The sequence below is a fragment of the Schistocerca gregaria genome, chromosome 5 (assembly GCF_023897955.1).
Source record: "Schistocerca gregaria isolate iqSchGreg1 chromosome 5, iqSchGreg1.2, whole genome shotgun sequence".
Classification (NCBI taxonomy): Eukaryota; Metazoa; Arthropoda; class Insecta; order Orthoptera; family Acrididae; genus Schistocerca; species Schistocerca gregaria.
This window is the reverse complement of record NC_064924.1, coordinates 183,783,562-183,798,524: the sequence shown is the minus strand read 5'-3', so window position 1 is coordinate 183,798,524 and position 14,963 is coordinate 183,783,562. Positions and strand designations below refer to the sequence as shown.

Sequence of the window (14,963 nt, the reverse complement as noted above, 5' to 3'; positions counted from 1 at the left end):
TTAGAATGGTGCCATGCAGGTGCCCAAAGCCGTACCACAGACTGGTTTGTACGTACAACCACTGTGCTGCATTCTATGTAGGCACAACAACCAAAACGCTGTCTGTCCGCATGAATGGCCACCAACAAACTGTGGCCAAGAAACAAGTGGATCACCCTGTTGCTTAACACGCTGCCAAATATGATAACCTTCATTTCAGTGACTGATTCACAGCCTGTGCCATATACATCCTTCCCACCAACACCAGCTTTCCTGAATTGTGTAGGTGGGAACTTTCCTTGCAATACATCCTACATGCCCATAACCCTCCTGACCTCCCTCAACCTTCGTCAGTCACTGTCCTCACCCATCCAGCCTCTTCCCTGTTCTCATTATAGCACTACACAGCCGTCATTCCACCACCACATCCAGTCTATCCTCCCCCCTCCCTGTCTCAGCCTCTTCCTTACCCCCCACCCAGTTGTCATTCCCATCATGCACTGGTGCTGCTGCTCGCAGTGTGGTTTCAGTTGCCTGAGACTGCAGTCACATGTGTGCGCGTGTGTGTTGTGTGTGTGTGTGTGTGTGTGTGTGTGTGTGTGTGTGTGTGTGTGTGTTTGAGCCTTAATGGCCGAAAGCTTTAATTGTGAGAGTCATTTTGTTGTGCCTATCTGTGACTCAGCATCTCCGCTATATGGTTAGTGGCAACTTTCTTTCTCATTATATTGTTACATTGCATCCTGCATTTTCCTTTGTTTAATTCAATTAATTACTTTGTGATTATACCTCAACATTCAACACATATACATTATACTTTTGTCACACATCAGACATAGATATTATATGTGTACTCCTTGAATACATTTGCTGCAGTGGGGATAGCTGAATCGATTTTAAATCTAAGGTACTCACAACTGGCACTGACAGCTTGACCTTATTATCAATCTAGCCTGAATTTCTTAGCAAATGACACTCAATTTACATCATTGACTGTTTTTGTGTATGAAAACATATGTGACACCTGGAGTTAGCAACACAAGGAACAAAACTCAGTACAGTGATGACAGCACAGAGTGGCAACAATAATGTCAGTTTAGACTGCACTATAAACTTGGCTAAGGTAGGTAGCGACCAGAAACAGATTCATATTGAGCCTAAGCCATGCACTGCCTTGCAACTTTTGCTGATTCTAATACTCCCATTTCTCACCACACCAATTGTCTTCCTGGCATGCACAATTAGTACATAAAATATAATCAATCCACTTCTACTATGAACTGACATCTGTTTACTGTACATGGATGTCTTTTCTTTGACTGGCGTGAAGAAGCTGTTTACATGTTGTCCAACAATGTTTGACATGAAACATCCAAAAGACTTGCTGACTAAACGCAAACAATCAAAGCTTCAGTCACTCACTCAAACATTGTGTTCACAAATTTCATCAAGAAAAATCTCCAAGGATGCAGAACAAGTCAGGGCTACACATTAACAGGCAGAAGCAGCCACTATGGGTGATTTCTGTAAAGTAACCAATAGCTTTGAAAACGTTTAACTTTCCCAGCATGTAAGGAGAAAAACTCTCGGAAAGAAAAAAAAGGGGCACTGTCCTTCCTTTTACACTAGCCAGTAATTCTTTTAATCATTGCTTTGTACTAAGTATTTCTGTAAATTTACTGATTTCACAGAATATAGTGTAACAGATTAAAAAAATTCTTTAGCATGAATGTTAATGTTAACCAGAATTTACATCCCCCAAGTCTAAATATTGCAGTGGATTATAGGAATGGCCATGGGATTTTTAAAATTAGTTTTTGAATATCTTGAGATTTCGTGTTCCCTGCCCGATGTGTACTGGCAACCTATGTGTTTGACCAGAATTACAACCTCATTCTGGGCTCTAAGCAGGGCTACAACATATGGAAAATACTTTCACTTCTAGCACAGTGGTTGGAAATTTAATAGTTTTTCTTAAATTATTTGCTATTACCAAGCAGAAATATCAAAAAGCTGTAAGTATAATGGCACCTGTGTGTAAGAGACCCAACATTACAATGTCACAAATTGCCAGCAAACTGGTTGCAAATAGAATTTAAAGTTCTTTAATTATATTCTAACTAAAATTCAGTCTTGATCACAATACTTATGTCTCAATAACATAGGTGACCGGTTTTGGTTATATAAATATAACTGAAACCAGTCACCTATGTTATTGAGACAAACGTGTTGTGATCAAGACTGAACTTTAGTTAGAATATAATATTCTATTGATCACTGTTTCCAAAAATGTTTACCAAAATTCTTTAACTAGTTTTCAACGCCAACTAGGGGCGCCTCCTTCAGAAACTGTTGCCTTGCATGTGGTTAAAAGGAAATTTGAGTGACATCGCTTTAGTCAAAACATTAAAACCACAATTAAAACATATTCCACCTGAATACATAATAGGTATAGTCAAAAACTTAAAACAATATGTAGATATGGCACTAAGGGCACTACAGTGGTATAGGACACGAGTGAGTAACAGCAACAGAATTTTGAATTCTATTTGCAACCGGTTGGCTGGAAATATGTGACACTGTAATTAATTACGGTTGCTGATCACAGCCATGTTCAAAACATTAAGACTCAACACTACTGAAGAGGCTTCTGCAGGATGGTTAATTATCACCTTTAGTAAAATAAATACTTTTTTGATATTAGCTGCAAGGGTCTGAATGGACATACCACATGGCTATTCTAAGCGAAGAAATGCAAAGTTTGTGAGGAATCTCACCTGCAGATCAACACAAGCAGACAAATTTCTATTTGGACAGTGAGCAGAACTCATCTTTTGTCAACAAAGTGCTCGATGTACCTCAGCTTATCAATCTGGGTGCCTAGTAATTTTAGAGACAATTTTTTCATTTAGTGTGTGCCTCTTTTCTCTCTGTCTGGAACCCTTCAAGTCATTTTGATTTGCTCGAAATTCCATAATGAGTTTGTTTTTTTTTTTTTTTTTTAAGATTAAGACTATTTGCTGTGAAGCAGTTGTAAGCCTGTTTCCACAAATGCCCTGGCTGTGCCTAATACATATGTATTTGGGTCCTTTGGTGTTATTGCATTTTTAGTTTATTACTGTATGATCTACACCAGGGGTAATCAACTACCGAGAAATCACACTGCCTTAAGATAATGAAAAAGGTCATAGAAAAATGATTGCGGAAAATTCTAGAACATCAATTAGAGGAACAACAGCATGGACCAGAAGTAATACGGGAACAATAGATCTCATTTTCTCTTCCTGTCAGTTAATGGTGCTATATTGGGAAAAAGGAAAGGACTTGATAGTAGTATTCGTGGATTTGGAAAAAGCATATGACAGTGTAACAAGGGATAAAATATGAGAATGCTTGAGAAAACATCATATTCCTGATTCATTAATTAAAAAAAGTCCAGATGCTGTATGATGGTTGTGAGAGCAGTCTACAAGTAGGAGGTGGAAGATCAAAATGGTTTAAGACAAAGTGAGGTGTTCAGCAAGACAGTTCGCTCTTCCCTTTACTCTTCATTACACTTATGGACACAATCATGAAAGAAATCAAGAAAGAAGAAAATGAAGATCTCAATGATTTTGTTTTTGCTGATGACATTGTCATTTGGGGAGAGACAGAAATGGAGGTTCAGAGGAGACTAGATTACTGGAACACAAAATTTAATAAATTCAAGTTAACTATGAAGAAGAGCAGGACACCCACACCTTGTAACATCATACTCGAGGGGGAGAAGGTTGAATGTGTGAAAAGTTTCAATTATCTGGGTTGCATCACATCATGTGGTGGAAGTTCCAAACTAGGAAGTCTTAAACAGAATAACAAAAGGATCTTCCACCAAGTATGAAATCTAATCTGGGACAAGAAAGTCTCTCTAAGAGCCAAACAGATCATGTATAAAACTTACGTCCTGTCAATTATGATGTATAGTCTAGAGGCCTGTGTCATAAATAAGAGAAAAGAGAGTGAAATACAAGAATGTGAAATGAAGTTCCTCAGGTCAGCTCTACAAAAAACTAGGAGAGACAAAGACAGGAATGATTATGTAAGGAGAGACCAGCAGGTGACATTGACTACAGAGAGAGGGTGAGGGCTTTGAGATTGAAGTGGTTTGGTCATGTAAAATGACTGCACCAGCTCTGACTCTAAGCCAGTATCTGGAGATGGAGGTACCAGGAAGGAGACCAATTGGGAGGCGTAGAAAGAGATGGATACACCAAGTTAAGGAAGATCTCAAGAGGAGAGGAGTAACATGGGATGTAGTGGAGAGGGAAAAGCTATACCAGGACAGAAACCAATGCAGGCATATCGTTCACCAAGTTTCTACTCAGCTTGCATGAAGGAAATCCTGATTCTTTTCTAGGAAAAAAAAAAAAAAAAAAAAAAACCCTGTAATGCAAAGTGAGCAGTTTTTAAAAGGTTATTGTTATGGAGATGGTTCAATATGCTAAGCTACCACCCCAAACATTGAGAGAGCGACAGAGTCAAAGACTTAGGGCCTACAGGTCACTTGGTTATCTCCAGTTTTCTAAATCAGTATTAGTACTGCATATTTCAGTCTTTTAATCTACTAATCACAAAGATAGCTCATGAGAACAATATCAAATCAGAAGAAGAGTACAGCATTTTGACTGAAATACCATCACAATCAGAATAAGAGTACAGCATTTTGGCTGAAATACCATCACAACCAGAAGAAACCAGTTGATTTGGCAAAACTGATTGTATCACTGCTATGAATGCCATTTGTTCATGCCTAATAATCCTCCAAATTGCTTTTAATTTGTTCTTCAAATTTTCATTTATAATGCACTGTTGGGGCTTCTTTTATGGCATGATGGACTACTTCAATATTGCTTGTACTCTGTCTTTAAGTTTTGATCAGAGCTACCTGCGTAAAAAAAAAAACTCTCCCCTCATGGCACAGATTCCTTTGATAGCATATGTTACTCACCTTCTCACCTTTTATTTCAGCTTTTACTAGGATTGTTCTTAATCCACTTGTAAAGAAAAACTGGATTAATACTGTAATAAGATACATACTGAAGGCTGCAATACAGCCATTCTGCTTTGACCATAATGAGTGGAGGCTGTGATGACAGACTCATCTGTAGCATAGCTTGGAAGATCATAGCTTGGTTGGAAACTAGCCAAATCAGTGAATATGCCACAACAACAAGTTATCTTCAGAAAATAAAGGCTGTAGTGGCAGATGATCTACAGCATAGGCTGATGTCTAGGTTAGGTTGGAAAGTGATAACTTAGTTGCGAGGTGGCATAGGTCGGGTCACAAAAATTAACTTTTTTTCCATGATACTTGTAGCGCTTTATCTGTAGCATAGCCCAAGTCTACATTAGAATGGACGGTGACAGTTTGGTTGTTAGTTAGCAAAACCAATAAAAGTCACACTGTGGACTCACCACACCCTGATTTTTGTAGTTTTTGTGCAAGTGCAATACATAACTAATATGCAGTAAAATACTCATCAGAGATTTGTACATTATATATTATAGGTCTTTACTGAACTGATCTTACAGTTTTAGTTTTTATTGCAAAACTGTATTAAACATGATTGACATCAGGTTACATGACGTTCAAGCGCATTACCACAACCTTTATTTTGTATTACAGTAGTATTTGTTGGCTTCACCACCTCTAAATCTATTATCACTTTCCAGTCTAACCTAGACCTTGTGCTACTAAACAGAACTATCTGTCACCACAATGAAGATTTCAGTGAGGGGAGGGGGGGGGGGGGGGTTCCACTGTCACACTATTGCTGCAAAGCAAGGAACGTGCAATGGCAACCTTAATCTCATTATTTTAAAAAAAAAAAAAAATACTCACAACCATTCCTGAATGCCATAGACACTCTCCTGCAGACACAGCACATTTGGAAAGGAAAAAAAGATATTATGAACATATGGTTAAGTCATGGTTACCAGACAGACTGCATAATGAGACTTTCAGTCTGTAGTTCTGTGTGCACTTTTTGAAACTTCCTAGCAGACTACAGCTGAGTGCAGGGCAGTGACTTGAACCTCTCCTTGCTCAGCATTGCTCACACAAGGCAACATTCTATGTTTAAGCCTCAGTTAAGTGCAGTTTTAATCAGCCACAAAGTTTCAAATATTATTTTCCTGCTAATACATACAGGACTTAAGATACTGTATTTGTTATTTTGACTCACCTACTCTTTGCTGCACTGTCTTTGTACATGAAAGCTGCAACACCAATGACAATCAACAACACAAATAAATATTTACGTGGTGGATATGTCTTCCTTCCCAGCAACACACCAAGAACCATTACAGGGATGGGTTTTCCTGATTTTCCAACGACCTGTGATGAATAAAAATAATGTTAAATTGCTGGATAATGGGTGAATACTAATAGGCAGATCACTATGAGAGAGTTGCATACAAATAAAGTTAACTTTTACCAACAAAAAGCTTCTGATTAGATTATGAGCAAGAACTGACACCTGGGTATTAATAGCGGAATAGTTAATCTAACAACAGCTACGTAGAGGATAAGCTTACTCATTACTTTACAGAATTTGAAAACGTCGTAAACGGATGAAAATGAATAGGCAATGCATCATAGTAACGCAAAACTTGGCAAAAGTAATTCCTGCGGAAATATGTTATATGCCAATGTGGACTCTCCAATGTACTCCTCAAGACCTACATACAAAATCCTACTCTAACAGCGATATAAAGTAATCAAGGGCTCTGTGGCATCATAATGATTCTCTTAAAAAGAGTAAGACTACAAATTACTAACGGCACGAACAGCCCATATTAACAATATGGGATCTGTCACGACATATGGCACTTCTGGCAAGTAAACTCAGTCAAGCAATACATGAAGTAATTGTGTGATTACACACCTGTGTCGGGTAGTTAACCCACTGCAATGCCATATTGCTGCAAACCATTGCTAGTAAATATGTCAAAGCACTGCAAGCGTAATATATAGTCCGGGTATGGTCTTCTCCCTGGTTTTTCAATATTGTTGCCAATAAAATGTTGGCAAAGCCATAATTCACAACACACTGCACGAAAACGAGCGACAAGGCAAAGGTGAACTTTTCTTTTCCGTCGCCTTCACCGTAAGTTCCTCTAGTAATTTTTTCCTGTATAATACCATAGTAAAAATAACACACGAAAATCCCTAAAGAATATAAAATAAGCTTTGTGTTCCTATTGAGTCCCAGGTTAAAGATCGTCATTTCTAGCTGTTGATGTCCACTGCCCCAACAGCACCGTCGTATCAACAATAAACATTCCCACCAAAACAACTTTCACAGCAGACACTCATTTCACTCCCACGAACCCACGTCACATTGTAAACTCCAATCACAGCCGACCAGACACTCTGCTGTCAGCTTTCATAACTACCAACATTACAACTCCCCAGCTCAACATATCCCTTGAACAAAAAAACATGTCCAATAGTTGAAACAAAGCACAATTCACACCCATGTTCAAGAATGGCAAGTAGAAATGATTACTGAACATACTATTTAATAACCTTGCCATCAAATTGTCGTATAATCTTACACCATATTCTAAAGTTGAGCGTAGTAATATCTCTGCAATAGAATAAGCTCCTCCAGATTACTTGCCTATATTTGAAAATACATAGCGGGAGCCGGGAGGCATTGTGGCTGCTCTCCTTTCAAAGGTATTCCTTGGCAGAAGCACTTGGATAAGGCCATATTCGATTTCGTCAATCTTATATTAGGCGTGTTTTATTTTATAACCAACTTATAATTTATGTTCTATAAATAAATACTGTTCCAAAATGCTAGCGCATTGAGGACCTCTCAAAAAGGTACAATTTATTGATAATGTCAAATAATGAGTTATTAGTGTTGAAGGGTTCCAGTAGCTGCATGACACAAGACAAGACTACAAATTGCAAGTGAAAAACATTGATGGTGAAGAGAAATGTGTTACATGCCATATTATTGTAAAAATATCAGAAGAAAGGATGGGAAAAATCGACAAATTTCGATAACGCAATCGTGAGTATGGCGTCCACATCGTCTTCCGAAGAACCTCGTGGTGAAAATTATCGTGTATACTCAGACAAGTGCTACTGCAACAAGCGAGCGGCGAAAGGTATTACGTGTGTTAAATGCAAAACTTTACACCATTACAGTTGTGCAAGTGCTATTCCGAAACAAAAATTCTGGACTTGTTAGGAATGTTATGTAGACGACACTGAAAAAAAAAACTGATCAGTGCAGAATGTGAAAGTGAAGTGATTGCAACCTTGCTAACTGAGATCGACATTTTAAAACGTAAATATGACGCCTTAAGACAAGAAGACCTACAGACTGATATATTAAAATATAAAAGCGAACTGGAAGAAGCAAAAATAATAATAAGTTCATTAACTAATGAACTACAAAGACAGGCATCACATAGAAAACACGCTGTGATCGATGAATTTCAACGGAAAATGCATACCAGTGAAGCAAAAGTCTGTTCCCAAGTGAAATGTTTGTCTCCAAGAATAAATAAGAAATCTTCAGGAAATCTCACTGAGTTTAATATCTACTCAGAGAGCCACGGACGCGGACTGGCGGAAGTACTACGAAACCATTACGATCTGAAAGTATGCAGTCATGTGAAATCAGGAGCACTGCATAGAGGGTCATTAAAGCAGAATTAGGTACAGGTAGTCATAGTGTAAAAGTTACAACTGATGTTAATGTCACCCCAGATGAATTTAACCTCTTTTTTTATCAATGCAGCAAACCCTAATCCCTCGTCCCCTCATAAGAAGAGTTCAAAATCAAATTCACAATATACTTATATAAACCAGTTTTTACAACACTTTGTTGATACTGTGCCAACCTGTAGTTGGGACATGTGGAAATAAGTGATGTAATTAAATCAGTGCCAAGTTTAAGTGACTCCAGATCAGAAGATATTTATAGCCTCTCAACTTTTGTGATTAAAAAAATAATCGACTTGATATCATTCCCTCTCTGCACACACATAAAATGGATATTTGACAGTGGTATTTTTTCCAGAATGTCTAAAGAAGACAAGGAGTAATTACATTACACAAAAGGGTGATAAATCCTGCACTAATAATTATCGTCCAACTTCTCTGATACCTATTTTTTCAAAAATAATCGAATATCGTATACAAAAGGAAATTAACATGCATTTGTCAAAAAACAATATACTGACTAAGTCTCAATATGGTTTTAGAGTCCAGTTATCAACAATTAATTCTGTTGAAAATGTTTCTATTGTGCAATCTTCTTTTGAATCCAAATTATTTGCTGAAGCCACACTAGTGGACTTAAGCAAAGCATTTGATTCTGTAAACCACACAATACTGCTGGAAAAACTATGGCATTAGGGACCTGGAACTCTCCCCATTAAACCATATCTTAGTAACAGAAAGCAAACTGTAAGCTACAACGGTCAAAAGTCACAGTTACTGAATGTCACTAGAGGTGTACCCCACGGATCAGTGCTTGGGCCATTACTTTTTATAATATTTATAAATGACCTGCCCAGCAATATGCCATGCAAATCTGTGCTTTACGCAGATCATACAACTTCCATCAATTCAGGGAAGGAATAAATAAACTGAAGGAACAAAGTAAAGATTTTCTCAGATTATCCAATATGTGGTTCGAAGCCAATGAGTTAGCTATTAACTACGAAAAGACTGTAAATATATCCTTCAGCAACTTCTTGGCATATACGTAGATACGAAATCAAACTGGCAGAGTCACATAGACAACATATCACGAAAGCTTTCACAAGTTATCTATCTACTGAAAAAATTATGCACCTGTGTTTCTGAAATCCTGCTGATTAATTCCTGTTATGCATTCTTTCATTGCCATATTAGCTATGGTATTCTTCTATGGTGTAATTCTCCATGGTCTAGGAAAATTTTTATTTTGCAGAAGAAAGCCATCAGGAGTAGTTTGGGACTACCAAAACTAACATATCATGTAGGTCATACTACAAAGAATTACAGATAATGAAAGTCCCTTCTCTTTTTATATACAACTGCCTTTTGTACATAAAAGAAAACTTTAACAGTTAAAACCTTAAGCAGTCCGTTCATAACCAGAACACTCATCAAACATTTAAGATAGACATACCAACAACTCCACTCAAGCAAACACAAGACAGTTATGAATACATTACCTGTGCAGGCACATTGTGCCTCTCTTAATATATTTAAAAGGAAGAGTAAAATATGGCTGAAAGACAAAGCTTTTTACACTGTTATAGAATTTGAAAAGTCTTAAAAAATAGACCTGACTTACGAAACAACTTGCAACTCTGTTTGTACCTCTTCCTGCGCTTTTTTGTCTCTGTAGTTCCACATTTAGCTGCTAAACATGTGGAGAAATCCTTATGTATGAAATGTATTCTTTTATGATGCACGTTCTTAAAATGCACACTCTGGTTATGTGGGATATCTTCATGTATCAAATGTATTCCTTTATTATGTATGTTCTTTTATAATGTATACTTTAGCTTTGTGTGATACCTCACAATAGTTATATTTCTTAACATGTAAATTGTACATTACTCATGACGACGTATAGAATTTTTGATCGCATCCTGCCACCCGCAAAAAAATTTAACATTCATGTTCACATTTCTGACAGTTTCTGTAGCTTGGCATTGCCAATCATTCACAAATTAAGCGTGAAATACTCAATTAAGAGTAAATATTCAAATCACGTTGATTATCTGGTTAAAAAAATACAACTCATTGTCAGACAAGAAAACTTCTGTAAAATATCTGGGAGTATGTGTGCGGAAAGATTTGAAGTGGAATGATGATATAAGGCGGGTACCAGGTTGAGATTCATTGGGAGAGTCCTTAGAAAATGTAGTCCATCAACAAAGGAGGTGGCCTACAAAACACTCGTTCGACCTGTACTTGAGTATTGGTCATCAGTGTGGGATCCTTACCGGATCGGGTTGACGGAGGAGATAGAGAAGATCAAAAGAAGAGCGGCGCATTTCGTCACAGGGTTATTTGGTAACTGTGATAGCGTTACGGAGATGTTTAGCAAACTCAAGTGGCAGACTCCACAAGAGAGGCGCTCTGCATCGCGGTGTAGCTTGCTCGCCAGGTTTCGAGAGGGTGCATTTTTGGATGAGGCATCGAATATATTGCTTCCCCCTACTTATACCTCCCGAGGAGATCACGGATGTAAAATTAGAGACATTCGAGTGCGCACAGAGGCTTTCAGACAGTCGTTCTTCTCGCAAACCATAGGCGAGTGGAACAGAAAAGGGAGGCAATGACAGTGCCACATAAAGTGCTCTCGGCCACACACCATTGGGTGGCTTGTGGAGTATAAATGTAGATGTAGATGTAGAAACAAGACTGACACATGTGAGAAAAATTTAAAATGTGGCTTAGTCTTACTGTCAGCCACCTATAAAGTATAAAAGAAAATTTACAAACTAGTTATTTTAGGAGATTTCTTTTCCAAACAAGAAAACCTTCAAATTAAGCAGATATGTGTACAAAATATGTTCTAGTAATGGTGCAAGCATATATCTGCTTATGTTTTTTCTAGTTGTTTCTGTTACTATCAAGAGGACAGAAAAAGTTTACTTTCCTTTCAATGAATTATAATTTTTTGCGGATGTTAGATTATTCTTCACACAATGAGCACATTTATTTAGCTTCTGCCTGAGTAATTTTTGTGATACATATCACTACGCAAATAACTAGTACGTACTTGATAGGTTCTCACTTTCAAAGAAAGAAAAGACAGCAAAATTTCCCAGATTGCTAATGGATGAACCATCTGAACATATAATGAGTTTCTTCTGAATACCTTCACAACAGAGACACCTATCGATGCCTTCAAGAAAACCAAAGTATATCTTCGAAAGCAACGCAGCCACAGTACCTCTTGTGATGTATTTGCAAATAAAGGCACATCTCCAGATCAACCAGCATTGATTCCAAAAATATCGATCATGCGAAAGCAAACTCGCACTTTCCTCATGTGAGATCCAGAAAGCCATGGAACAATTCAGCCCGATTGATACAGTTTTTCTTGGTTTCTGAAAAGCATTTCACTCCGTATCACACTTACGCTTGTTATCAAAAGTATGATTGTATGGGTAATCAAGTGAAATTTGTGACTAAATTGAGGATTTCTTGGTAAGAGGGAGGCAGTATGTTGTCTCTGATGGAGAGTCATTCGTAGATACAGAAGTAACTTTGGGTGTGTCCCAGGATAGTGTACATCAGACTTTTTGCTGATAATGCAGTTATCTGTAATGAAACGTAGCATGAAAAGAACTGCACAAATATTCAGTCAGATGTTGATAAGATATGAAAGTGGCACAAAGATTTGGCAACTTTCTTTAAATGTTCAGAAATGTAAAGGTGTCCAATTAACAAAACGAAAAATACAGTATGTAATGATTACAGTAGCAATGACTAACAACTGAAATCGGTCAACTCATACAAATACATGGCTATAAAACTCTAGGACGAAAAAAATGGAACAGTCATGTAGGGTCTGTCACGTGTAAAGCAGGTGCAAGTTGTCATTTCATAGGTAGAATACTAAGGAAACTTAATTAGTCGACAAAAAAAATTGTCTATAAACCACTTGTATGACCCATCGTAGAATATTGCTTAAGTGTGTGTGACCCATACGAAAACAGACTAACAGGACATATTTAACATGCCAAAGGTTTGCAGCATATATGATCGCAGGTTTTGCTGACCTGCTGGAGAGTATCATAGATGCTGAAAAAACTGAAATGCCAAAAACTTCCAGACAGAAGTAAACTATCCTAAGGAAGCCTATTTACAAAGATTCAAGAACCAAATTTAAATTATGAATTTAGAAATATACTACAACTCCATATGCATCACTTCCATGGGGATAACGACAACAAGAGTGGGGGCCAGTTGTACAATCTCTGGTTAGCAACCAGCTAAACGCCATTCTCGGAATAGCTCTAGAAACGCTTTCTATGAAACCGTAACAACTCGTAACCAGAGAAAAACTAGCGATAATTTAACAGCCGATTTCTGGCCAGTTAACGAGCTTACCCGGGGAATATGTTTTCAAGATGGCAGGAACTGTGACAGATGCAGACAGCGATGACGATATTTTGGCTGAAGTGTTCATAAGAATGATGGAGAACAAAACGGGACTACGCTGATTCCGAATTTATATCCAGACTTCGCTTATCAAAGGAAGCCATGATTTCACCTATCAAAGGGAAAAGGCTTAATAATAATAGCTTTATTCAACATTGAATTGTATACTGCATATGTACAAAGAAACAGTAATGATTAAAGTTATTTGTACAATACATCATTAATTTACAACAAAATTACAATAAGATGTTCACTGATTTCTATTCACATAATTTCACAAAGCATTTGTTTTTATTCATATAAGTATGGTATTCTTCTAGTGTGCTTCATGGTTTCAGTCTTATACATGAGAAACTGGAGCACATGAGGGACAGGTAAGACTATTTCTCTGTTTTCACCAATAATACTGTTTACTTAGAGTAATATGCATTTAATTTCAATATTTAGTTAACTCCATCGCGTTATTTATGTAAATCAGGCACATTAAAATGACGATTCTTGCAAAAATATTGTTTTATCTGGCATGTGTTACAATTGCTGCAGTAGTGGAAAGGACTGTTTAGTTCAATTACCTAACAGTGTCATAATAGACTTAAGCAAATCAAAAAACCACACGTGTTATGTGTTGTTTTAACACCTTTTTCAGTTTTAGATAAAACATGGATTTTCGTGTTGGAAACCGTTTTGATAAATCAGTAGTGTCCCAATTTCACTCCACTACATTATGTGAATAGCAGAAAACATTGTTCCACTCAGTTTTCAATTGTGAATGCCCCTTTTTGGAAACACCACTACAGTGTCAGAACAACATTTCGCCTTTTAGTCAAAATAATGGGAGCACAGGCCAATTAATGTTTCAAAGCAACCACACTGACTTCCACCTACCATTATTCACTAAAGCACTGAAGTGTGTGAACTATTTGTGGTTAGTGATGCTAACTTTAACACAGTAGGATTAAGAGGAAAGTTACTTTTTTTTAAAAAAAAGGTGATGATTTCCCAGTGTAGAACATAGTTGCTGTGTTTTTCAGTTATTGGTGGTATCCACATATGCTCACCCACATTTATCATAAAATAGCAGCTATATACGTATGTTATAAGAGCAGAACAGGAATCTGGTTATTGAATCTGCATGGTTGGAGCGTGTAAGAGGAGTGCATGGAATGCTACATTTTGAACTTTCGTTAAATATCAAGCAATTTCCAGTGTCCACCTTTATGTCAAATTGTAGCTAGTTGAAGCTAACTTAAATCTAAATAACATGTATTGTACTTGTGCAAAGTACCATTTTTCTGAATTTCATGGCTTATTATGATTGTTTAATGAAACAAAAACTTTGATAGTCAACTAATGTCTTGGGTTTACACAGCCACATATATAGAAGAAACTATTATTCACTCTTTTGTCCCATTAGGACAGCAACTTCCCATCTTTTAACGAATGCTTCAGAGCAACAAAATTGTCCACCACCTAGCATTATTGCCACAAACATGTACATTATTTTTGCTTACACAAGCTAAATTTAAGACTGTAAAATTAAGAGTAAAGTCATTTTTTAAAAGAAAGTTATAGCAGATAGCTTGTACTTCTCAGTTATTAGTGTTATCCACATAACTATCCGTATTTATGAAAAAGTAATTGTTATCTTTGTGCTACAAGAACACCGATATCTGTCATTCAGGTAACAGGAATTGTTAGCTATTAAATCTAATAATCAGAACAGTGGAAGGGGTGGCTGGGAAGTCGTGTTTTTCAATTTCTTTTGAAATGTCTCAGCTCGTTTTTTTCTTTCTTTCAGAACCAACTCTGT

At 37.1% G+C, this 14,963-nt stretch overlaps 1 protein-coding gene across 1 annotated transcript in view; it reads right to left on the bottom strand.

Annotated features, from left to right (window-relative positions):
* LOC126272514 (solute carrier family 35 member B1 homolog) overlaps positions 1-7,371 on the bottom strand; it is a 28,124-nt gene extending 20,753 nt beyond the window's left edge. Inside the window, exons 1-2 of the mRNA XM_049975416.1 lie at positions 6,903-7,371; positions 6,201-6,352 (exon numbers count right to left, since the gene is read on the bottom strand). Of these exons, the coding sequence (XP_049831373.1) occupies positions 6,201-6,352; positions 6,903-7,244 (494 nt within the window). The 5' untranslated portion in view covers positions 7,245-7,371. The remainder of the gene's footprint in view (positions 1-6,200; positions 6,353-6,902) is intronic.
* Positions 7,372-14,963: the final 7,592 nt, after the last annotated feature.